This window comes from Spermophilus citellus (assembly GCF_964194105.1).
Source record: "Spermophilus citellus genome assembly, chromosome: X".
In the NCBI taxonomy this organism is placed as follows: domain Eukaryota; kingdom Metazoa; phylum Chordata; class Mammalia; order Rodentia; family Sciuridae; genus Spermophilus; species Spermophilus citellus.
Genome location: NC_138190.1, coordinates 126,826,700 through 126,853,923, shown reverse-complemented (window position 1 = coordinate 126,853,923; position 27,224 = coordinate 126,826,700). Strand labels below are relative to the sequence as shown.

Here is a 27,224-nt window from a genome sequence, read left to right as displayed (position 1 = left end):
GGAACAGGCAGGATAGCCAGTGCTAAAACTTTAAAGTAATACAGGTGTGGTTCTCCACCAATGCATAACCATAAAATTTTTGGTAAGTAGCTTGACCTCTCTGATCCAAACTAGGTAAAATGAGACCTGGTCTAAAAATTCAGTGTGTCATATTCGACAGGAGCAGAACAGCCTAGTCTTGTAAAGATAAATGGTGAGTAAGTATCCCATTGTTCTGATTCCCAGGATTTGGAGGTATGGCAAAAACAAACTCTCTGGAACACACTTTATTTTTCATAGGGTGGGTATCAGAGATACTGAGTTCCCAATTAGCAGTTCTTTGCAGTATGACAGGACGACAGCACCATCTCTATAGAAAACTCAATTTTGCCAAGATTTTTCACTTCAGCTGCTAGACATTTTGTATGGAGAAGTTACAGTTTGAGTCTACTAGAAATAACAGTGGATGGGGAATAAATGATGGAATATCATCTGTTATCTTAGCCCAGGCACATTGGAAAACACTCAAGAGCCAGAAAAATAATTTTGTTTCATTTTTCATTTTAACATATCAAAATAGGCAGATCCCATTTGGGCTCTCAGGGCTGAGTTCTATAAAGAGAATTAGAGAAAATGGGTAAATTGAGCATTAATAACAATTTACAATCCTTCAGATTATTTTCAATCCAGTTTAGATTACATTAAAATGTATCTGACCCCTGTTGATTATCTTGGGGGCCTTCAATATTGGGCTATCTAATAAAATCAACTCAGAGACTTTGCATCATATAAATTCTAGCAAACCAGCCGAGTGATCTGTGATGCTCCATTGAAAAGCAAGATGAAAGTAGTTTATAGATCCTCTATACTGTGCCTCGCTCACTTCTCAGAGATCAGCAGTGACTCTGATCCTAATGCTGATTGTCCCAACACAGCTGCACAGAGGGGTTGGTAATTAGAAGTGCTAGAAGCTTCTCTTTTTCCATTATCAGAGATTAGTTTTTTATACTCTTCAGTTATCTTGAATCTTTTTACATGGACGTTTTCTTGGTCTCCATCCTGAGTGGTGATTGAGATGCTACAAAGCTTAGCATGTAGCTTGATGAATGAGTGGAGTCTGAATTTGCTTTCCAAAGGGGTTATCATCCCAGGTAGATCACGGTATTTCAATGGGATTAGAAAAATCAGGCCCAGACAACAAAGTGCTTTGAGTTGTTAATTAAGGAACAGGTACTATCCATTAAGGAAAATAGTACAGCCATTGCCTTGTTTGGTGACATACACCTAAATCTCAGCAAATGTTATCAAAGAGGCTTTCTACATTTGGCCAAGGAAAATAAATAAATCCCTGGCATTCTTGACATTACTCGTAGTGGATTTTATGACCCTTTACTTAGCAGTTACCACCGAAGAATCATAGTATCTAAATAGGGTGATAACTTCATCACAGAAGTTTTAAACCCACAAATGTAGTCAGAGGAAGGAGCCTTTGCATTTTCAGTGTTGCACACAACTACAGCACTAACCACACTTTGTTAGAGTCTCTCAATGGATCGAAAGGTAGACTGGAGTAAACTCAAACAACATAAAAAGATGATTTTTGCTTTACCAAAGAATTCTTTGCCATCCAGTCCTTTAAAAGTAAACATCAAAAGGCCTTTTATTCTAAAACAGGACTTTATTCTAAAGCCTTTGGATTGAAAACACATCTCTAACTACACAGATGCTCTTGAGATTTCTTTACCTATGTATATACAGTGGCTGTATTTTATTACATGGTCAAAACTATGTGTGTCTTCACAGCTATAGATTCCTCTTTCCATTAATTCCATATGAATGATTCCTATTCAAACCAAACCTTGTCTAAATGTCTAAGTAAAGCAAGGGGACTGGGAGACTAGAAGTCCAGGTCTTAGCTACCACTATATTTCAGACATGTGTAGGGTCTTAGCCCCAGATTGAGAATTAGGAAACCTGGGTTCTATGATTCTAAATAGTAACATTTTAATGACTACTATTTATTTGGAATCTTTCAAATACTAGGCATCATACTACATGCAATATAAATAGTGTAAACTCAATTATCCTACAGTAACTCTTGGGAATAGTATCCCTATTTTAAAGATAAAAAAGACTTTTTTCAGAGTCTATGTGATTTTCTGAAGATATAGATGATGAGTTTACCTGCTCTAAGTTCATGTTCTTTCCCTTTATATCTAATGTAGTGCCCTTAAATGAACCATAACTTGGTTCAGCCAAGGTTTTTCACTATAATATTAGAAATTTAGACTAAGTCAGAGTTTTCAACCCTAGTTACATAAAAGAACTGCCTGCAATGCTTAAAAACCACCAACAGCAACAACAAAAAAACCTAATGCATAGTATGTACCCTGGAGTAATTAATTCAAACTCATTGGGGTGGGGCACAGGCATTGTTTAACTCCCAAGTAGATTCTATTGTGCTGCTAGAGCTAATGATAGCCAGAACCATGGTGGCTAGAATTCTTTCCAACCCTTTTAACATTCAAAAGCATAACTCTCAAGCAATTCTGGTCCTCATTGTCCCCCTTTTGGCTAAAAACACAACCTCACATAGTGACCATACTAAGTCATTTCATATTCTTTCTCACTAGATTGTTTTCTCATTCCCTCTAAACATTTGCAGATAGAAAACAGACAAAAACAACAAAATGAGCTCTTGAAATTATATGTTTAAAAATTAACAGTTTATAAGTTCCCTGAATTTCATTATCACCTTTATAGAGAGAAAGAGGACCTCAGTAGAAACTAAGATTTCTTAATCACACATGTAAAACAGAGAGCCATAACAAAGTGAGAAAGCTAGAGATGCTGATACCCAAGAAAGCTCCCAAATCAACTGCTTACCTACTTGGATAAGAGTCAGGTGGGGTCCTTGACCTAATCTATAAGCCATCCTCATTTATTTTTGCATGTAAACTCTAATCACTGGTTGTTGAGCTCTCCAAATCTTGAGCTGGCAGAATTGTTGTTAGGGAATAATGGAAAGAATGGATTACACAAAATAAGTCCTTGAAGATACGAAACCAACATTAGAAAACCCATGACCATTATGCTTTGTTTTGTTGGGCTATGAGTATGGGATTTTGCTTAGAAAATGCTTTGATACATATAAATACTAACAAGGAGCTGGCAGAAACACAGGATTTATGTATGAGTGAGAAGAAAGCATGTTTTTTTTAAGCAGAGGGAAAATCATCTCATTAAGTAGGTTTTTAATGACTCTCCATGGCCAAATTTATCTCACTTTAGTTAATGATTTCCCAGATGAGCTTATTCTCTCTGCTGTCTTTCATACTTCCCTCTAAATGCTGCAAGATTGGATCTGGACCTCACTCCTCCAGCAAAGAACTGGAAGAAGGATATATATATATATATATATATATATATATATATATATATATATATATATATATATACACATACATACACATACACACACACACACACACACATATATACACATACATACACACACATGCACTAAGAATACATACACTAAGAATATATATATTTTTAACACACACACACACACACACACACACACACACACACACATATATATATATATATATATATATGTGTGTGTGTGTGTATATATAAACTAAGAATATATAGTTTGTATTCTTGACTGATTGGTGTAACTAAATTATTCCAACAGTTACAAACACATTTGTAAATATTCACCCCATCATTGTCAAATCAATCCTGAAGCAGTTTATATTCAACTTCTCATCACTGTGACCAAAATCCCTGTCAAGAACAATTTAGAGGAAGAATAGTTTATTTTGGGTAAGGGTTTCAGATGTTCTATGGTCGGCTCATTCTTTGGGCCCAAGGTGAAGCAGAACATCATGGTCAAAGGGTAAAGTAGAGGACTGCTGCTCCACTCATGGCAGCCAGGAAGCAGAGAGAGAAGGGAAGGGGCTACAGGGAAGATGAGCTCTTCCAGGACATGCCCCCAGTGACCCACCTCCTTCAGCCATAACTCACCTACCTACAGTGAACTGACTGTTACAACTTTCACATTTCAATCATTTTACTTTATATTCAAACCATAACACAGTTCTTTCAGCAAGCAGAAGCAGAATATAGTAACTATAATCCAAACCCTTTCTCAGGGGCCTTGGTTTGGAGAACTCCTGAAAGTAAGAATTTAAACTGAGTGGGATTTCCCTCCACTATTTTTCTTAATAAAAATGACTGAATTAGCATAGCAGGCTTATCACAGCAAAAGTAATGAACAAAACTAAACAGCTCTGGATGGAACAGATCCCTGGATGGGTCTGTGTATTTCTCCTCTAGACATCATGGTCACAGAATCTTTGAATAAAATTATTTTCAGGGTCATGCAATCAATTTTCTGTGGGGGAGAGATGAGCATTGTGGAGACCACATACTTCTGGCAATCATAGGCAAAAGTTTGTTGGGGACAGTAGAGCTATCTCTGAGAAATGTTAAGTTTTAAAGAGGTCTATCCCAGGCAAACATTTTAATTTCAAATGCTTTTGCTCTTACACTTAGATCTCCCACCTCCTGCAACCCGAGAAAGACCACCAGGATGTAAAACTGTATTTGTGGGAGGTCTGCCTGAAAATGGAACTGAGCAGATCATTGTGGAAGTGTTTGAACAGTGTGGAGAGATCATTGCTATCCGGAAGAGCAAAAAGAACTTCTGTCACATTCGCTTCGCTGAGGAATACATGGTGGACAAAGCCCTTTATCTATCTGGTAGGTGTTCAGACGTGAAGACTGTGCCTACTGAGCACAAGGCAGAAATTGGGGATCAGAGTATTTACATCTGTAGCAGCTAAAATACAGTCTTAATGTTACCCACTATAGCTTTCAGAGATGGAAAATGCACGTTACTTTCCACCTTCCTCGTGAAATGCTCTTTGGTAGCTCCCAAATGTCTATTAGATAACTCTAGACTCTTTAGATGTAGTATGATTATTTGCTCCATCTCTCAGCATCAACTCCCAAGTTTTCCTGCATACATTGTGTCCCAACCAACACTAAATAAATTCTAGCCCAGAATGTTCCATAGTATTTTTTTATTTATTTCTTACATACATGACAATAGTGGAATGCATTGCATTCATAATTATCCATTCACAGCACAATTTTTCGTAATTCTGTATATAAAGTATATTCATGCAAAATTATGCCATTTTACATGAACTCTCTTAATTTTTTTGCATTACAATTCTTAAAACACCTTTATACCACAATTTATCATATCTCTGTTTGTATATAAGGTATGTTGACACCAAATTCACATCTTCATACATGTATTTTGTATAGTGATGACTGTCTCCTTCCACCATCATTGCTATTCCCCTTCTCCCTCCTTTTCCCTCCCACCCCTATTCTCTGTCTAGAGGTAATCTTCCTCCCATGCTCTTCCTCCCTTACCCCACTTTGAGTCACCCCCCCTTATATCAGAGAAAACATTCAGCATTTGTTTTGGGGGGATTGGCTAACTTCACTTAGTATAATCTTCTCTAATGCCATCCATTTCCCTGCAAATGCCATGATCTTATTCGTTTTTAGTGCATTCTACAGTATTCTACCGTAGAGTATTTTAATAAGAATGTAAAGATCTCAAAAAGCGCTGAGTAGTTATACATTAAAGGCAATATACTGCTCAGAAAGCACCCATCTAAACATCACTGAAATCAGCTCTGTTGAAAACCATCACCTAAAAACATTTTCAGTGCTGCCAAAGGAAATAAACAGCGATCAGTTTTGTGAAAATAACTAATTTTTTCCTTTAAACTTGAACCTGCTCCCTGGAAGTTCAAAAATGCTAGAAATCTCCTGAAAGGGATGGATGCTATCTTGCATTATAAAAGAAAGTGATTAAAACAAACAAGCAGTCAGCCTGTCCCAGGCTACCACACTTGTTCTGTAATCCCAGTGGCTCTGGAAGCTAAGGTAGGAAGATCCCAAATTCAAAGCCAGCCACAGCAAGGGTGAGGTACTAAGCCACTCAGTGAGACTCTGGCCCAAAATAAAATACAAAATAGGACTGGGGATGTGCTTCAGTGGTCAAGTGCCACTAAGTTCAATCCCCAGTACCCCTCCCCCCCCAAAAAACAAGCAAACAAAAATTCCTTAGAAAATGGACCAGAAAATATAAAAAGAATATAGAAAGGATCTTTATTATTGGATTTTAAGGATCTTTGGGAGCTGTACAGAGAACACCCACCCATAGCATCATAGCATCTTAGTATGATTTATATAGAACTTTCATTTCATCCTCTTTTTGATTCTTTCCACAATCCTGGGTGACTTGGCAAGGTAATCATTTGTAGCTCCATTTTTCTGATGACTCAGATGATCAAGTAAGATGCATAGGTATAAGGGTACATTACAAACTACAAAGGGACCTAGAAAAGTTTGCTTATGAAATGTGTTTATTCTTCTTTATCAAACGAATGTATGGCTATTTTCCTGGGCATTATTCTTTAAAACATCTATATTGAGGTATAATAATTGACATACAATGACCTTCACATAGTTCAAAAATACAGTTGTACAATATTTGATATATGTATATACAGCTGTGAAACCATCACCATCATCATTCATCATAAGATGAATATACCTGCCATCCCCAAAAGCTTCCTTCATGCAATCTCTTCATCCTACCCCTCCCCACTTCCTTCTCAGGCAACCACTTATCTGCTCCTTATCAGATTAGTATGCATTTTCTAGAAATTCATATAAATGGAATCATACATTATGTATGTTCTTCCTTCCTTTGTATAGATCCATATTTCCCCCTTGGTATCATTTTTCTATACACATGGATTTCCTTTAACACTTTTTTGTAGTGCAGGTCTGCTCCTGCACTACAAAAAAAATTTTGTGTTTAAAAACAATATTTTCCTTTTTTGTGTTTAAAATTTGTGTTTAAAAACAATATTTTCCTTTTTTGAAAGATCTTTTTTACGTATTTATTTCTAGGTTGATAAGTTTCTTCACCCTTCTCTAGATATTGTTCCAATAGCTTCTTGCTTGCATTGTTTCCAACAATAAATATGATGTTGTCCTTACATTTCTTTCTCTGTACATAATGTGTCTTTTATCTATGGTTGCTTTTAAAATATTCTCTTTATTGATGATGTTGAGCAATTCAGTTAGGATATACATTGGTGTAATTGTCTTCATGTTTCTTGTGCTTGAGTCCATTAAACTTGTTCAATCTGTGAGTTGTAATCAAATTTATTTTCTTCCCTTTATTTCTTCAAATATTGTTTCTGTTCCTTCCACTCTCCCCTCTATATCGGGGCTGTAGTTAGGCATATATTTGGCCCTTTAACACTGTCTCACAGCTCAGTGGTATTCAATTCACTTTTTCAAAATAATTTTCACTCTATATTTCATTTTGGATGGTTTTTTTTTTATTGCTATGTGTTTAAGTTTTTTTTTTCTTTTGCAATATCTAATTTGCCATTAGTCCTATTCAGTGATTTTTTTCCCAACGTAGACATTGTAGATTAAATCTCTAGAAGTTTGCTCTTTTTCATATCTTTTGTGTTTCTACTTAATATGTTCAATATTTTCTCTAGCTGCTTGAATATATGATATCCAACTTTGATACTTGCTTTTATGTTATTAAGTATTAGTTACGTTATCTGTATCACTTCTGGTTTTGTTTCAGTTGGCTGATTTTTTAATCTTAATTATGGGCAATATTTTCTTGCTTATTTGCACACTGGATAATTTTTATTGGATACCAGCTATTGTGGATTTTACCTTATTTGGCAACAGGTACTTTTTATTCTTCTAAAAATCATTGAGCTTTGTTCTAAGACGAAGCTTACGTAACTTGGGAACACTTGTATCTTTTGAGTTTTACTTTTCAAGTATTGTTCAGCAGGATCAAAGCAGTTTAGTCTACTGCTAATTTTTTCTCCATTATTGAGACAACCCTTCTGATTGCCTGGTACTCTGTGAAGTATGAGTTTTTCTGCTCAAACTGGGGGGAAGGAGTTTATCCTACCCCTGTGTGACCTCCAGAGATTGTTACCTCTAAGATTCAGGTGATTTTCACTTATTCTTATAGAAGACATTAATGCTCAGCTAAATAATGAGGGAGGATCTTCTGCAAATCTCTAAAGTGCTTTGTACAGATTTCTTCCTCTGGCACTGTGCCTTCTGAACTCAATTTGCCATAGTCTCCCTGGAATCCCAGTTCAACCCCCTCACCTTTGGAAGAACATCATGCTCTTTCGTCCTGAGTTCCCCTGAGAGAATCATAGGGATCATTTTATATGGTTCTTGTCTTTCAGTAATCTTTGCCTTCATTTTCTAATGTCCAGTCTCTTAAAAAAAAACATTGTTTCATACATTTTGTCCATATTGTAGTTATTTAAAGAGAAGGGCATATTTAACCCATACTACTCTATCTTATCAAGGAACAAAAATCTATGTTGTGCATTATTCTGAAGAATAGAGGAAAGCCCAATAGATTTGTAGTATGTAGTCCTGGATTCAAATTTTTGTTCTGCCATTTGCTAGTTGTTTGGTAAAGGGCAAGCTGTTTAACCTCTCTGATGCTCTCTTTGGTAAAATGTTTATCCTGAAAATTTGTGCTGAGAATGAAATGAATATATATATATATATATATATATATATATATATATATATATATAGTATATACAGTATATATAGTATATTTATAGTATATATATAGTGTTTCTACTTAATATGTTCGCACATATACATACATATATACATGTAAATATATATACATATACACATGTATACACACACACATATATATATACACATACATACATACACACACAAAAGCATCTACTTCAGCTCCTAAGACTTAAAAAGTACTTAACATTTTTCTTCACTTTTTGTTAAGAGACTTGACTTGGGTGGTGTAGCTGGCACAAAATTGGAGGTAGGGAGCTAAATGCTGGTTTTCTAAATCCCAATTCTGTACCACTCAGTTTTTACAAATGTACCAACTATTACAAATGTATCCACTTTTTTTTGAGTTTCCCAAATTATGTGTAACCTGGGTTATATTCTACTCCCCATCATGGAGAAAAAAGTAACAGTAGACTAAATCGCTTTGATTCTGCTGAACAGTGCTCAAAAAGCAAGACCCAAACCACAAAAGTTAGCCAACTCAAACAGAACCAGAAGTGATACAGATAGTGTAACTAATAGTTAAGAATGTAAAAGCAAGTATCAAAGTTGGATATCATATGTTCAAGCAGCTAGATAAAATATTGAAAATATTAAGTAGAAACACAAGATATGAAAAAGAGCCAAACTTCTAGAGATTTAAACTACAATGTCTACATTGGAAAAAAAAAATCACTGAATAGGACTAATGGCAAATTAGATATTGCAAAAGAAAAAAAAAACTTAAACACATAGTGATGAAAAACCATCCAAAATGAAATACAGAGAGAAAATTATTTTAAAGAAGTGAATTGAATATCACTGAGCTGTGAGACAACGTTAAAGGGCCAAATATATGCCTAACTACAGCCCTGATAGAGAGTGGAGAGTGGAAGGAACAGAAACAATATTTGAAGAAATAAAGGGAGAAAAATTCCAAACAAATGTATCTAGGAATTGATTTTTAGAGATTGAAATGCCAAGTTAATACATTTATATTTTACTGAATTCCTGTATGATGGTTTTACTGACACTCTTTTGTTTTACATTTTTTAAAATTTTTTTCTGATTACTTATACATGACAGCAGAATGCATTTTGTTTCACTGTACACAAATGGGGCATAACATTTTATTTCTCTGGTTGTACACAATGTAGAGTTGCACCTTTTGTGCAATCATACATATACCTAGGATAATGATATTCATCTCATTCCATCATCTTACCTACCTCCATGCTCCTTCCCCTCCCCCCTCCCCTTTGGCAAAGCCAAAGTTCCTTCATTCTTCTTATGTCCCCTCCACCCATTATGGATCAGCATCCACTTACCAGAGAGAACATTTGGCCTTTGGTTTTTTGGGATTGACTTACTTTGCTTAGCATGATATTCTCCAACTCCATCCATTTACCTGAAAATTCCATAATTTTATTCTCCTTTTTATGCCACAGTTTCTTTATCCGTTCATCTAGATGCCCTCCAATAGATGAATGGATTAAGAAACTGTGGTATATTTACTGACACTCTTGAAGTTATCCAAAGACCCCATAATTTGAGGCCACTATTTCCATTCTTCCCAGCCCTTGGTGCCGTATAAGGCTTATTCCAGATGCCATTACCCACAGAGCCACCTTCCTTCAAAGGTAAGTGGCAGATGAAGGAATGGAACTCATAAAAACAAGACTAACGGGCTGGGGTTGTGGCTTAGCGGTAAAGCGCTCGCCTCTCCTGTGTGAGACCGTGGGTTCGATCCTCAGCACCACATAAAAATAAATTAAAAAATAAACAAAATAAAAATATTGTGCCCATGTATAACTAAAAAATTTTTTTAAAAAAACAGGACTAACCCAACAGAATAGTAAATAGTTATTGGAGATGACATTGCAATTTGTCTTTTGGTGATTCACCTTGGTAGCATATATAATCATGAAATAGAGAACTGGGGATTTTGTGGTCACTTGGAAGTGCTCTAACCACACCTGAAACACTGATCTTGTCCTTACTAGTCTGCTGTTCTCTCCCCTTTCCCCTCAAACTTAGGTTACCGAATTCGCCTGGGTTCTAGTACTGACAAAAAGGATACAGGCCGGCTGCACGTTGATTTTGCACAGGCTCGAGATGACCTGTATGAGTGGGAGTGTAAACAGCGCATGCTCGCTAGAGAGGAGCGCCACCGAAGACGGATGGAAGAAGAAAGACTGCGCCCTCCATCCCCACCCCCAGTGGTCCACTATTCAGATCATGAATGCAGCATTGTTGCTGAAAAACTAAAAGGTATAGAGGCATTCAAGTTTCATGATTAAAAGAACTCTTTTCTTTAGGGAATTGTAATAAATATCATTGTATTATTTGCGGTTACCCTTTGAATATCCCACACGTGGATTCTGAGCATTTCTTGTGTTGGAGCCTTGCTGATAGAGACTTGTACCTAGTAATTCAAGATCCAGGAAATTTGTCCATGCCACCTATGTCTCTGTTTCTTCATTGTCTCAAGGGATGCTGTTTTCCCCTGTAGGCATTAGATGACTAAGAAGAAATAGGGTTTTCCTACTTTCCACATCAGAGACTATTAAGTATGATTCATCACTGGGAACCTGTACATACCCTCGTTCATAATAGATGCAAGTAAGCTTTGAATTCTAAATTGAATGAGTGAATCAGCATGATATAATTTGATGTGACCCTAATAAACCCTGGTAAAAATCCTCATTTTAAAGATGAGAAAATTAAGGCACGGAAGTAGTCACAGTGTACATTTTTCTTAGATTACTCAAAGACTTAGCCACAAATTACTAAAGGAAGACTTTTTTAATCTCTTAAAAAGGCCAATTTATTTCACACAGAGGCTATGGAAACTTCCAGACATTGCTAAGTCAGATTGCTTTTCCTTTAGTTTTGATTCATGTTCCTCTTGCTTGATTCTCAAAGCCATTTTTCTGATTTAACATTAATCAACCTGCCTGTTCTCTTCATAGTAGGTCAAACCAGTCTCTCATTTTCTGAGTATAGCTGATTTTATTGAATGAATGCTGGTGTCCCATTGATCTTATTGGTGACTCCAACCCAGCTCTAATGGTATGAATTTGCTTCCTTCTTGTGCTCTCAGCTCAGCAAGATCCTGCTAATTCCACTCTCTAAATAAGTCTCACTCACCAAACTTATTTACATGACATACTCTAAGTGACTCACACTTTTAAGAAATCAGTTCTCTTTGGGTTGATTTAAACTTCTTGCAAAGTAAAAAGCAGAAAATATAGAATCTAGAATAGAGACACAGAAATAATCGTACATTTTGAAAAATTGGGATGGCTGAAGGCATTGATAAGATGCCAGCTCCAAGACTTGCCTACTCACATGATACCAAACAAGTCAGTTTCAGTGAAAACCAAACATACAAAAAAAGAATTTTCTGGTAACGTGGCCCTCAAGAGAAACAAAAAACTGAGCATCAACATCAAGACTGTATCCAAGTAATGAAATGAAAAGCTGGTATAAAGAGAAGGCTGACTTCCTATTATATGCCTTCAATGAAAAAAGAGCAAGAGGCAAGAAGTTCAAATTGCAGTGAGAGATACTTCCACTTGACAGAAGGGTTTCTGGTCAGAGAGGGATGTGAAGCCCTAGAATGGGGATTCAGTGGGATGCTAATGGACTCTCCCTCTTAGGAGTCTGTAATAGCAGAGTGCATAAATGGCTTTCAGGGAGCTGAACCAGAAGCTTTAGAAGATCTGAGCTAATATCTTAACATCAGAGAATAACTCCTAACTAGCTGCAGACATCTACTATGAGGATTCTTCCAGCAAGAGAAAAAGAATGTGAAGAAATACATAAATAAAATGAACTGCATCAAAATAGACTGGGACTGGGACTGAGAGGAAGGCCTAGAGCTATGGATTACATGCAGAAGTGATGTTATAAAAGGTCAAAGATATGTTTATACCTAAAGACTTGCCCACTTACCTCTTTCCTAAGGCTCCTTTCAACTCTATAATTCCATGGATCCTGGGTAAAGTTAATGTCAACATGAAGTTAAACTCACGACTCATGTTTATTTTTCCTTGTTAAAACATAGGATTAGAGAATTCTGAAGTTGCCTCACTGCTAACTCATAGCTCATTCTCATTCCTGTCCTCTCTCATGCAAGCATGTAGGTGTGTACACACACACACACATACACACACACACGCTCTGAAAAGTTAGGCAATTTACAGTACATGAAAATTATAATATCTGTGCAGAAAAATGTTTTGTTTTTGTGGTGCTGGGGATCAAACCAGGATTTAAGCATGTATGCACTCTGCTACTGAGGCACACCCCAGTGTGGAAAAATTTTGTTAAGGAAACAACAAACAATTACATTTCTAAAATAACCTATAGCCAATCTAAGTACTTTTGGAGGCTTTTGTTATTTCTGCCTTTCTTCCTGCCTGCCCTTTATGTGCAGTGCACATGTGTATGCGTGTGTAGCTCCTCATCCTCAGCAATTTACTAAACCATGATTGCCAAAAAGCCATGATGACCTCCTTGGCAGCATGTTGGGAAAATATTTTAATGGAGATTAGGTTGCATTTGGTAATTCTAAAAATAAACTCTTTTTTTCAGATGATTCCAAATTCTCAGAAGCTGTGCAGACCTTGCTCACCTGGATAGAGCGAGGAGAGGTGAACCGCCGCAGTGCCAACAACTTCTACTCCATGATCCAGTCAGCCAACAGCCATGTCCGCCGCCTGGTGAATGAGAAAGCTGCCCATGAGAAAGATATGGAAGAAGCAAAGGAGAAGTTCAAGCAGGCCCTTTCTGGAATTCTCATTCAATGTGAGTAGAAGTTAACAGTTCTTCTGGAAGGGTGAGAGGGTGCTTCCCTGAGTCACCACTTGTTCTCGTGGGAGCCCAGGCCTATAGAGCCATCATCCTGTGTTAAGGAGCAAGGCTATCTTCCTCCACCATCTTGTGCTCTCTTTGTATTGCCAAACACCAAAGCTCTAGTTTCACAGGATTCATGTGAGCATCTCCTATTTTCATTTCCTCTGGTGTATCTACTTCAGATCCTTAGAAATACTGATACTTAGACCACATTCTGTACTTGATAGTACCAAGCTTCAGTGAAGGGGGGGGTATTTTATTGCTGACATTAGGATATAGCATTAGTATTTTTCTGGGGGGAGGTTTGGGAATGGAACTCAGGGGCCCTTTACCACTGAGCTGCCTCTCCAGCCTGTTTTAAAATTTTTATTTTGAGTTTTATTTTAAGTTTTATTTTAATTTTATTATTAAGTTCCTGAAGTGGGCCATGACTTGTGATCCTCTTCCCTCAGTCTCCTGAATAGTAGTCATGTGTCAGCATTTTAAAACTGTTTTTCTTCATATTTGCCTCATTGTCATTATTTTAATAAGCTTTTTATGGCCTTTTAGTGATAAAAATTATAATACCTAAGATGTGATTGAATAAAAAACAAATTTGCTACTTCTATGTTTTATATTTAGTTTCTTCTCTTCCACTGCCTTTTCTGAATATGATAGACACTGTGACAGGGTGAAAAGCCATTGAAATGGGCATTTTCTAAAAAGAAGTACCACTTTAAACCTTTTCAAGTTTTCCTAAATGAGATAAAACAGATAAATTGTCAAGTCATTTTTTTGTTCACCATCTTACAAAATTACACACTCATAAATTTTCAGTAAGGAACTACACTCACCTTAAGAATAAGAGTGCAGTTTTATACTTTGCGTTTTAAACAGTTATGGTCCACTCTTCCTATACTTGCTACACTTGCTTTATATATAATTGGGATTAAGGAATTGTTCCATTTTCCACTTGTATTTGGAAGTATATATGGGCATAAAACCCAGGAAGTAAAAATGTATGTCTTTAGGACTTCAGAATAAGTAGAAAAAGAGAGCAGCAAGTATTATAGGGATATAAATCCTTAACTCACTAGATGACAGTGCAAACTGGGCTATAAAAAAACAGTACCTCCAGATTTTCTTACTGTGAACACCCCAGCCTAGCAGGGGCTCTTGTCCTGCTTTTCTTTCTCCAGAATTGTCATTCATATCATATCTAAGCTTCCCCTCTCTTGAACTGATTAGGATAAAGCCCTAGAATATTTGTACATATTTCTCCATTTAACATTTTAAGAGACCCTGAAAAATACTCTCTAGGACTGCACTTACACAGTCTTCTTCCATAAAACTTACATTTTCCAGTCAACAAGTCTGTCTAGGTATCCTTAAAATAGGGAGTCCATCTTAGGTTTTGATTTGATGATTCTGATTAAATATACCTCAGAATAGTAAAAGGAAAAATTCTATTGAAATGAAACATCCCAGATTATTTAAAAGGGCTAGTTAATGAAAGAACTCAGTGGTAGAAGTTGCTGGTACAGTTTGTTTCTGCAGTATGTAAGGTCAGTATACTAACTAAACACAAGTACTAAACTAAAGCACGTTTACTGTGTCTCTTACCTCTCTTGTCTGAATAAATACACACTGTTTATATTAAAACTTAAGCTATCATTTCATTTCAAACCCTGGAGGTTCTGTTTTTTCTTTCTATATATTGATGTCTCTTGCTTTGAGTCCCCTTTAAAATCATAGCCAGCGCACATAACCTGTTCCAAGTTCAACCATGGCCTAGTACAATGTTATAACAAAAAGACACAAAAAGCCTAATGTTTCTTTTATTTCTCTCCTCCTGTCTTTTGCCATCCCTGGATGATTCTCTGGCCTGATCCAAATGCTGATTTGATGCTGCAGTTGAGCAGATAGTGGCTGTATACCATTCTGCCTCCAAACAGAAGGCATGGGACCACTTCACAAAAGCCCAGCGTAAAAACATCAGCGTTTGGTGCAAACAAGCTGAGGTTGGTAACTTTTTACTCTGGTAGTTCCTCAGGGGGATAGTTTCTTTCTTTAACAAGTTATTGATTTGGAATTTAGCCAGAATTAAATAGTGCCAAGCTCCCATGGTCATAACAAGGCCCTAATGAAAGACTAAGGCGTGTCCTATAGCCTGTCACGGTGTCCAGAACACCTGCTGTCAAAAGGGGAATAAATGTATGTATGTTGTCTTGAATGCATTCTGCTGGCTGGAAACCTTAGTAGTGAAAGTGTATCTGGGATAATTATAAGTTTAATTCTCTAAACTAGCTATTCTTGAGCACAGCAATAATTACACCTGTGTTTCTAGTGTTAGTAATATTAGGGCTGTCTTAACATTTATTGGAGTGTCTTGACAATTGAGACTAGAAGCTAACTGGTGTTACATTGGAAAAAAAGAAATTTCTGAGCTTCTCTTATCAAACCTGTTTAGCCATCTTTAGAGGTAGCAGATTTAAAGGTAACAGAGGATTTTCATTTCAGATTTAGGTTGGCACACACCTCTCTGCTAATGCTCAATTAACGGTGTTAACTTAATACTATAATATACGTGATGTCATTAGGTTGCTATTCTGAATTCCAAGATTAAAAACCAAGATGGGGGACTGGGGATGTGGCTCAAGTGGTAATGCGCTCGCCTGGCATGCGCGGGGTGCTGGGTTCAATCCTCAGCACCAATAAAAATAAAATAAAGATGTTGTATCCACCGAAAACTAAAAATAAATAAATAAATATTTTAAAATCTCTCTCTCTCTCTCTCTCTCTCTCTCTCTCTCTCAAAAAAAAAAAAAAAACAAGAAGGGTGGGGCTCAGCGGTAGAGTGCTCGCCTCACACATGCAAGGCCCTTGGTTCCATCCTCAGCACCACATATAAATAAATAAAATAAAGTTATTGTGTCCAATTACAACTATAAAAAATAAATATTTTTTAAAAAACAAGATGGGAGTTTGTTTTCACTGATCTACCTTTGGAAATGGTGTTATATATATACCATGAATTCTTCTGTTTCTGTGGGCAGCTTCCTTACCCAGTCCTGATATATTTCAATCTATATGTGCAGCAACTTCATTTCTGGGTACTCTTTATCAGTCTGGTAACAATTTCATTGTATCTATCAATGCAGGTTGTCATATTTTTTAACAATTACATATCATTTATAAAACATTTACTTTTTTGTGGTGCTGGGAATGAAATTCAGGACCTAGCTCATGCTAGGCAAGTGCTCTACCACTGAGCTACATTTATGTGGCACATTCACATTGATTATCTCACCTACGTAGGCTCATGTTAGACATGGTATAATGGAAAGAGTATTAGACTTAAAGTCAATCATGAATTCAAATCTCAGCTCTATGTTTGTAGCTGTGCATATTGAAACAAGTTATTCAGCCTTTCTCAGTCTCTATTTCTCCATCTGTAAATTGGAAATAATGAAACCACTCTTAGAAAATTAAATGAGTTAAGAAATGTGTAAATAGTTTGAAAATGTAAATAGTATTTCACCTAATTATTAACAACTTGATAAGGGATAATGAGTAGATATAGAATCCATGTTTTACATGTAATACTGAAATGCAGAAATGTTAAGTGATTCACATGAAATTACATAACAAGCAAGTGAACTAAAAATTCTCACTCTGAGCTCTGGTACAAAGTGATTTAACCTAGGTAAGCCTTTGATTCCTAACCTTTAAAATGAAGGCAGTGATCTCTTCACTGTGTCCTTCATGAGAATACATGAGACAATTTGTGTGGGAACAGTTCAAAAGCCATGAAGAACATTTAGGAGAACATGATCCAAACTCCATTCATAAATTGATGACAGTCTCTGAGCCATCAATTCTGGCACAGCAAAGGGATATGGGAGTCATTTGAGAGAGAAATCCCTGAAGACATCTGTCCAATGACTGGGTAGGGCCATAAAAAGCCAATAGCATCTTTACTTATTAAAAACAATTAGGAGCAAAAAAAGGAAACAGCTATCCTTCTGTAGCACAAAGTGAGTTTAGAATTTCAGGGCTAACTCATGTTGTTGATCCTCTGCAAACAAAACTCAACATTGGGATTCAAAGGTTTACTGAGTACTTTCTCTGTCTCAGGCATTGTGACAAGTAACACAGGATGAAATAGTCTTTGCCCTCTGGGAGCTAAAAGGGGAATGAAAGTGGTCAAGAGGAGAAGTGGAGTTTTGTACACTAAATTTCAAATATCTGAACTCATTAGTTCAGAAGAATAAAGGTTGAACAAAAAATGCTCAGTGTCTTAACAATTGTAGAAAAGTAGTACAAGGTAAGTATCCCTTATCCAAAGGGTTGGAGCCAAAGTGTTTCATATTTTGAGTTTTTTCAGATTTGGGGATATTTGTGAATACATGAGATTTCCTGTGGATGGGACCCAAGTCTGAATAGAAAATTCATTTATACTTTATATGCACTTTATACACATAGCTTAAAGGTAATTTTATACAATAGTGTACCTGCATTTTGATTGCAACCTGTCACATGAGATAGGAGTGGAATCTTCTACTATGGCATCACAACAGCCCTCAAAAAGTTTTAGATGTTAGAACAGTTTGGGCATTAAATCAGTCTATACTGTCTCCTCCTTCCCTTCAATACATATATACTTGTATTGCTCCTAGGGTTAGAAGAAGCTATATGACCAGCCCCACCCTTTAAGGCAAGCCCTGCTAGTACAATGTTGCCATTTTATAGAAGGTAGGGAGCCTCTGGTTAGAGCACTGGCCTCCAAGCTATTACCCTTTTGTAAACTGCATTGAAATAAAATATTCCCCATGGATATTATTTGTCAGGGATCTACTAGTTATATATCAAGTCTACCTATGTGGTAGGAATATACTTTAGTTTAATGAGGTTCACAGTAGAGATAGCTGTGCCAGTGAGATGGACATTTCTCTGGGCCTGAAGAGAATTGAGAGCTATGCACCCTATTAGCCAATATTGTTATGGAGCTTCCTTGGCAGAGTGATGAGGATAAAGTACACAGCCAGTATGACTTGCCAAGAGCTATATGTTTCATATTGTGCTTTGTAGACTTTGTGGAAAACCCAAAATATTTATTATCTATTAAATTGGATTTAATTAAGGCCCACCATGTATATCTCATTCTCAGTAAGTAAAACTACTTACTGGGATATAGCTGGATATAGCTGTGGGATATAGCTGGTGACCTTCCACTGATTGCGTTCCCTAAACTTTATATTGGTGCCTCTTAAGTTGTTGTTTGTTCATGTTATTATTTTTGTTTTTGTTTTTTTACCTTTGTAAACTATCACTTCATAGCAGGCCACTGTGAGGACTGAAAGGAGGCAGCCTGTGGAAAGTGAAGAAACTATCCTCTTAAAGTGTGGCCACATCTTAGCACCCCACTGGAAAATCAAAGCATCCCCAACACTTAATAAACTTGACTGCCTTTTTCTTGACCTTGGCATCAGTGCTACGACTTATGTGTCAGGCATTTCATCATGGTAGAAATTTCTGGTGCTTAACCTTTCACCAGTTGCCTTTGGGGAAAATTAGTTGGTCACCTCCTCATGTTATAAAATATCTGTTATTTGTTTCATTGTCATCCTTCTATGAGCAGCCAACACTGCCTTACTCTGCTCAGAGACAGGGTATGGAGCAAGAAGGAAAAGACCTCACCTTTGGGGAGTTCAAGCACTAACTTTGGCAGCATATGTCAGGCAAATTAATTTGCTAATATGTCTTTACTTTCCTGATTTATATGTGTGTGGATTTCCTGCAAATACAATTGTAAAGGGTAGTAAGAGAAGGCTGAAGTCCCACCCCTTAATGAAAGTTAGTGTCCACAGTGACTACTAGCATTTGTCTCTGTCACTGAAACTCTATTTTTTCTTTTTTTTATGTATTTTTTTATTGGTTGTTCACAACATTACAAAGCTCTTGACATATCATATTTCATACATTAGCTTGAAGTGGGTTATGAACTCCCAATTTTACCCCAAATGCAGATTGCAGAATCACGTCGGTTACACATCCACAATTTTACATAATGCCCTATTAGTAATTGTTGTATTCTGCTACCTTTCTATCCCCTACTATCCCCCCTCCCCTTCCCTCACATCTTCTCTCTCTACCCCATCTACTGTAATTCATTTCTCTCCTTGTTTATTTTCCCATTCCTCTCACAACCTCTTATATGTAATTTTGTATAGCAGTGAGGGTCTCCCTTCATTTCCATGCAATTTCCCTTTTCTCTCTCTTTCCCTCCCATCTCATGTCTCTGTTTAAAGTTAATCTTTTCTTCCTGTTCTTCCTCCCTACTCTGTTCATAGTTGCTCTCATTATATCAAAGAAGACATTTGGTATTTGTTTTTTAGGGATTGGCTAGCTTCACTAAGCATAATCTGCTCTAGTGCCATCCATTTCCCTGCAAATTCCATGATTTTGTCATTTTTTAGTGCTGCGTAATACTCCATGGTGTATAAATGCCACATTTTTTTAATCCATTCATCTATTGAAGGGCATCTGGGTTGGTTCCACAGTCTAGCTATTGTGAATTGTGCTGCTATGAACATCAATGTGGCAGTATCCCTGTAGCATGCTCTTTTAAGGTCTTCAGGGAATAGTCTGAGAAGGGCAATAGCAGGGTCAAATGGTGGTTCCATTCCCAGCTTTCCCAGGAATCTCCAAACTGCTTTCCAAATTGGCCACACCAATTTGCAGTCCCACCAGCAATGTATAAGTGTACCCTTTTCTCCACATCCTCACCAGCACTTGTTGTTGTTTGACTTCATAGTGGCTGCCAATCTTACTGGAGTGAGATGGTATCTTAGGGTGGTTTTGATTTGCATTTCTCTGACTACTAGAGATGGTGAGCATTTTTTCATGTACTTGTTGATTGATTGTATATCCTCCTCTGAGAAGTGTCTGTTCAGGTCCTTGGCCCATTTGTTGATTGGGTTATTTGTTATCTTATTGTCTAATTTTTTGAGTTCTTTGTATACTCTGGATATTAGGGCTCTATCTGAAGTGTGAGGAGTAAAAATTTGTTCCCAGGATGTAGGCTCCCTATTTACCTCTCTTATTGTTTCTCTTGCTGAGAAAAAACTTTTAAGTTTAATTAAGTCCCATTTGTTGATTCTTGTTATTAACTCTTGTGCTATGGGTGTCCTATTAAGGAATTTGGAGCCCGACCCCATAATATGTAGATCGGAGCCAACTTTTTCTTCTATCAGACGCAGAGTCTCTGATTTGATATCAAGCTCCTTGATCCATTTTGAGTTAACTTTTGTGCATGGCGAGAGAAAGGGATTCAGTTTCATTTTGTTGCATATGGATTTCCAGTTTTCCCAACACCATTTGTTGAAGATGTTATCCTTCCTCCATTGCATGCTTTTAGCCCCTTTATCAAAAATAAGATAGTTGTAACTTTGTGGAATGAATTCAGCAAAGTGGCAGGATATAAAATCAACACGCATAAATCAAAGGCATTTCTGTATATCAGCGACAAAACTTCTGAAACGGAAATGAGGAAAAACACTCCATTCACAATATCCTCAAAAAAATAAAATACTTGGGAATCAACCTAACAAAAGAGGTGAAAGATTTATACAATGAAAACTACAGAACCCTAAAGAGAGAAGTAGAAGAAGATCTTAGAAGATGGAAAAATATACCCTGTTCATGGATAGGCAGAACTAACGTTATCAAAATGGCGATATTACCTAAAGTTCTCTATAGGTTTAATGCAATGCCAATCAAAATCCCAACGGCATTTCTTGTAGAAATAGATAAAGCAATCATGAAATTCAAATGGAAAAATAAAAGACCCAGAATAGCAAAAGCAATACTAAACAGGAAGTGTGAATCAGGTGGTATAGCAATACCAGACTTCAAACTATATTACAGAGCAATAGTGACAAAAACAGCATGGTACTGGTACCAAAACAGGCGGGTGGACCAATGGTATAGAATAGAGGACACAGAGACTAATCCACAAAGAAACTCTATTTTTTCTACAGAATCATTAAAAATTTTTGTGTCTCTGAAGCATGCCCTACACCAAAGGCTAGACCTTGGATGATATATAAAAACTAGAGCCACAGCAGGAGAAACTGAAGAGATAGTCCCTTGCATCCTCCCTAATATCAGATTTTATACCACTTGGCCAGAGGAAAAGGGACCTGATGATTGCTAGTATTCTTGTAAAATGAAATAGTATGATTGATAAAATAACTTTCTCTCTAGATTTGCAGGCCTACCATTCCAAACTCTGAAGAACTGTTTGCAGATAGACATTCCAACCATCCACATACCCTCGTTTTAGGACACATTTGCACTAACATTGGCTGTTGGCTTTCAGCTACCAAAAAAAAAAAAAATTATAACCCAATTTGAAACAACCTAATTTGTATTTTCATTATATATCATACAATATATATTGATCAAGTACCTGTGTTTGTGCTTTGCTTCATTGTATTAAATGATACCTCAGAATCAAATTGCTAATATAAGTATAGAAAGCTATCTCCCTGTCCTCTGTTCCTTTTCATTCCCTCATGACCCTTTCCCTGCCAAGTTTCCTGTTAATGTTGAAAATCCAGGTAAGTAGAATCTTGTTACAAATTTAATAAGGAATGTTGATTTTTCTGGTAATCATGTTACTATCATAAAATACAAATAAGATGAATTTAATTCCACATAAATTTTTGTGAAACTATTGTTAGATAATTAATGTGTAATTAATTATGATTGCTTACTTTATAATAAATCAAAAACACCAACTAGTGCAAAAGTAATTCTTTTCAGGCACTTCCCTCTGTCTTGAGTTTCAATTTAATTCCATCTGAAAGTACATTTCATTGTCCATTGTGGAGCAGTAGGAATTCCTAAGCTTCTGAAAAAGTAACTATTAGAACAGATGCAAAGACAGTATTGTGCCATTTTAGAAATCACTAACAATTTACTATTGAACTGAATGATAGCAAATATCTACAGTGGGCAATAAAGTAGCATAAAATCTTTAGAAGGGCCATCTTACCTTATTTGATGTACTGTTAGTGTCGTGACTTGGTTGTTTTCTGGTAGAGATTTACATATGCAAATTCCCAAAAATGGTTTTGCATGGCATTGGTGCTCTTTTAGTTTCAGCTCTAGAAAAACAGAGAGGTAGCAATTTTCTTTTCTGTCTGTACTTCAGTGGCTTAGAATCCTTTCCTTTTATATACCTACGTCTGATCTAGGTAAAGCACCTTTTCCAGACACATGCCATCTTATAACCCCTCACTCTGAAGGTATTGGTTAGGGTTTGCTTCCCAAAGTAGAGCTTTTCTTATCTAACCAGAGATGCAGAAAATGGGTATCTCAATTATAAAATGCTATAATGGTAAGGTTTTCAAAGAATTAGGATCTCACTCATTTTTCTTGGAGGTATAGTCATTTACTAAGTGATTCCTATGACTTCACTTTAGTATGGTACCCCATAACCTCTGCTGTTATCTTTGCTTTTATAGCATTTGTGTGACTTAGTATTGGATATTTGTAGAAGAATAATGCTATGAGTCTTTCTTTATAGCTTACAACAGTTGATTAGTGGGTAGAGGACTCTGAGCTCTGCTAATTTACTTAACTGAACAACTTAGAGCAAACTTCCTTTTTTTTCTTACCCTCATTTCATTGTCTGCTAAAGCAAATGGTAATTCTTGTTTCTAGAGTATTTTGAAGCATTTAGGTAAAATTTGCCCCTAAGTCTGTTATATTTCTAGGGAGTTTTGAGGTTGTGAAAGACATCTAGATAAGCCATATCACATAGTGACTGAACTTTTTATATTTCTAAGAAGAGATTATGGTTTCTTGTCAGCTAGAAACACAAAGATGTTTTGTGGATGTTGAGCAGCTACAGGAAGTGTCTTAGCTCTCAGATTTTCCTGCCCTGGGATATTTCCCTAGAAGGAACATAATCCTTCTGGGAAACACTAACATCCCCAGGGTTGTGTGACATGTGTGAATTGAGAGTTGATCTCTGTTTATACCTTCTGACAGTGTACATTTTTGTTAGTCATCTAGAAAGCCACAACTTTTCCTCATGCAGTAAGTTGTACAATACTGTAATTTGCCAATGTCAAACCTCATTATAATCACCTTTCCAGTAACAGCTCTGATGATAACTGAAATTCAGTCTCCTGAGATAGAATGAGTCACAGCAATAAGAAATTCCTTTATTTTTCTCTGTGCGATGAGTTGGAATAAGACATAATAAATCTCTCTTATGACACAGATGTTTAAAGTTCATTTTTCTCAAGCTAGTCATTATTTTATTCTATTTAAAATAATACACCTGCAGTACATGGAAGATGCTATATTAGCATCTGATTTTTCTATTACTTCTTTTTAAAAAATATTTATTTTTTAGGTATAGATGAACACAACACAATGCCTTTATTTTTATGTGGTGCTGAGGATCAAACCCAGGTCCCACCTGTGCTAGGCGAGCACTCTACCGCTGAGCCACAATCCCAGCCCCCTCTATTACTTCTTAACTTTGCAATGATACTGAATAGCTCACCTTTTAAAGGGCCTCTTATTTATTTAATAAAAACTTAACCTGAAATAGAAATCATTATTTTTTATTGATAAGAGGAATAAAAAAGGAGAAACTTAGTTGGAATAGTGACTAATTGCAGTGTTAATTATTAAGAAATCCATTTTAAATATATATAATCCCCACAAATGGTGGCAATTTTTACCTGACAGCTTTGGATACTTTCTGTATGAAACCTAATAGGGGTCAATCTAGGCAAGGAATTTGCAACTCAGAACTAAGGGGCCTCTGACAGGCATTAAATAGCCTTTAAATGATTTTGAGCTGCTCCAAAATGCACAGTTACCATGTTTACTTTTTCTAATGTGACTTTCCCAGTATGATCTTGATAATTTGCAATGTTCTTCATGTCTTCCTGAAGAGCTTTATTTATATCAGGTAGCTTGTCTCTAAAGCATGAAAAACTTTCTTCAGCATTTTCTATAGTACAGGTCTCTTGGTGATGAATTCTTACATTTACTTTTGTTTGAAAAAAATATACTTATCTTTTTCTCTGCATACAGAATTCTGAACAAATGAATATATTTATTTAAACTTTAAAGGTAATATTCCACTGAGTTCTTGGTTTTATCATTTCTGAAAGAAATGAAAATTCTTGAAATTATTCCCCTCTATATAATGTTGTGTTTTCCTCTATCTGCTTTCAAGAATTTCTCTTTTCTCTTGTTCCTAGACATCCTTTTCTCCACACATATCCCGCTTGGAATTAACTAATCTCTTTGAATATGTAGATTGGTGTCTTTCATCAGATTTGAGAAGCTATCAACCATTATTTCTTCACATATTTTCAAATCATTCTCTCTGGAATTTCATTTACATGTAGGTTAGACCTTTGAGTAATCAGTGCAAGCAGACAATTCTCTGAGCTTCTGTTATTTAAAAATTTTAATATATATGTATATATTATAAAATTGTGTATTTTATGTACATCTACCTTTTAGCTGTACATATTTTCTCATGTTCTTCAAATTGAACACATATGTATTATTCTATGTTTAAGTTCTCTCTTTATTCTGCCATCTCTATTCTGCTTTTAGGCTCATCCAATTATTTTTATTTGGGGTATTATATTTTTTCAATTTTGGAATTACCCAGATGTGATAATCAGCAGATAAGGAATTAAAACAGCTATTATATCTATACTCAATTATATAAAAGAAATATGGAAAATATAATACATACGTATCAGAAAAAGAATTTTTTTTTTGGCTTTTTAAATTTCCAGACAAACCACTCTTGGCTTTCTTATTTTCATACCTTTGACCCAGAAATTTTGACTCATTTTTAAAGTTTTTGACCTTCTACCAAGATTCCCTATCTTTTTATTCATTGTGAGCATATTTCCTTTATATCATTGAACATAGTTATAATAGCTGGTTTAATTCAATTCTTTGTTAATTACCACATCTGCATTATTTTAAAGTTGGTTTCTGCTGATTATCCTTCCTCTTGGAAATGGACCATCTCATCATGGTTCTTCATATATCAAATATTTTAGACATTATCCTGAATAAGTATGAATATTATGTTTTAAAGATTCTAAATCCTGTTATATCCTTCTAAAACCGTTGATCTTGTTTTGTTTTAATGGTGAATTTGTTTCGTTCAATTCACGCTGGAAATCCTTTCTTTTGGGTGGCAGCTTAAATATCATTTCAAGGCTGGGGTTATAGCTCAGTGATAGTGTGCTTGCCTAGCACATGTGAAGCCCTGGGTTCGATCCTCAGCACCACATAAAGATAAATAAATAAAATAAAGGTATTGTATCCACCTACAATTATAAAAAGTATTTTTGAAAAATGTCATTTCAGAGATTTTAACCTTAGTGATCCTGTGTAGAAAATTCCTGTGCTCTCATGGATGAGAGGCCATGCAAAAATTTGAACAGATCTCATATACAGAATTTGAAGTGCTCACTATCTTGCATATTCTCATTCATTCTCACTCTCATTCTCTCTCTCTCTCTCTCTCTCTCTCTCTCTCTCTTCCTCCCTTCCTCCCTCCCCTCTCTCTCCCCCTCCCTCCCTCCCTTTCTCTCTCATTTTCTCCTTTTGAAATACCCTCCTCATTTTCTAGTGCCTGTCATTGCCTTAACCTCTCTCCTTGAGTTATTTAGACCACAAATACTGGGTTGTTTATTACAAATATAGCCACCCTGTGAGTAGCTAACTCTGGTCTGCTCTCAGACTAAAAGGCCCTTTAAAAATTGAGACTCATCTTATGCTGTTCTCTTCCTCCAAGTGTCAGCTCCTCTTCAAAATATGCCTGCTTTTGTTGACTCTCCAATGACATGGAGGATTTACAGGTTTTGTTTTGTTTTGTGTTTTGTTCAAAGATTATAGTTATTATCTATGAGAGGGTTTGTCTGGGAGGAGTTTACTCCTGACAGCTCATTTTTACCATAACTTCTAAAACTTCAAGAATTCAATTAAGAATTCTGTCGAGTAAAACTGTAAGAGAGGGAAAAAGATGGCAAGCAGCAAAATTAAAGTGTCCAACATGGGAAGGCGAAAATGGCAAAAACCTTAAGAAAAAGTCCAGAAATCTGCATGAGTAAGAGATGAGGAGCCTTTTATGTCCAAAAGCAATTTCTAATGTGGGGAGGGAAATAAGAATTATAGACTGTCAGAGCTCTGGGTCTGCAAAGAAAGCTCAATGAAAGACACAGTATACCCAAGTGTGCTTTCTCTAATAAGACTGTTTTGTCTCAATATGCTCTTTTGCCTTTGCCTAAAGAATGCTGAGATTTTAAAAATATGTCCAAAAAAGCTGCATTATATTATTTTTAACTCTACTCATTTCCTCAACATTATTAAGGCTTTCCTACCTTAAAAGCATACTTTTTAACCTTAGGAAATTCGCAACATTCACAATGATGAATTAATGGGAATCAGGCGAGAAGAAGAAATGGAAATGTCTGATGATGAAATAGAAGAAACAACAGAAACCAAAGAAACTGAAGAATCAGGTAAAAAATGTTTGTTTTGTTTTATTTAGCAAACATCTTTTGGGGCAATATTTTTAAACCTTTAACACAAAGTAAGATATGGGTATCAACCCACAAGACTGGACATCGAATAGAAATAATTTATGG

The 27,224-nt window shown here is 36.1% G+C and overlaps 1 protein-coding gene across 9 annotated transcripts in view; it reads left to right on the top strand.

Annotated features, from left to right (window-relative positions):
• Positions 1 to 27,224, top strand: part of ENOX2 (ecto-NOX disulfide-thiol exchanger 2) — a 371,622-nt gene that overhangs the window by 245,361 nt on the left and 99,037 nt on the right. For all 9 annotated transcript variants that reach the window (XM_081276994.1, XM_081277001.1, XM_081276999.1 and 6 more), the window contains 5 exons: positions 4,543 to 4,749; positions 10,708 to 10,941; positions 13,270 to 13,482; positions 15,424 to 15,530; positions 26,984 to 27,098. In XM_081276994.1, coding sequence (XP_081133120.1) covers positions 4,543 to 4,749; positions 10,708 to 10,941; positions 13,270 to 13,482; positions 15,424 to 15,530; positions 26,984 to 27,098 — 876 coding nt within the window. The remainder of the gene's footprint in view (positions 1 to 4,542; positions 4,750 to 10,707; positions 10,942 to 13,269; positions 13,483 to 15,423; positions 15,531 to 26,983; positions 27,099 to 27,224) is intronic.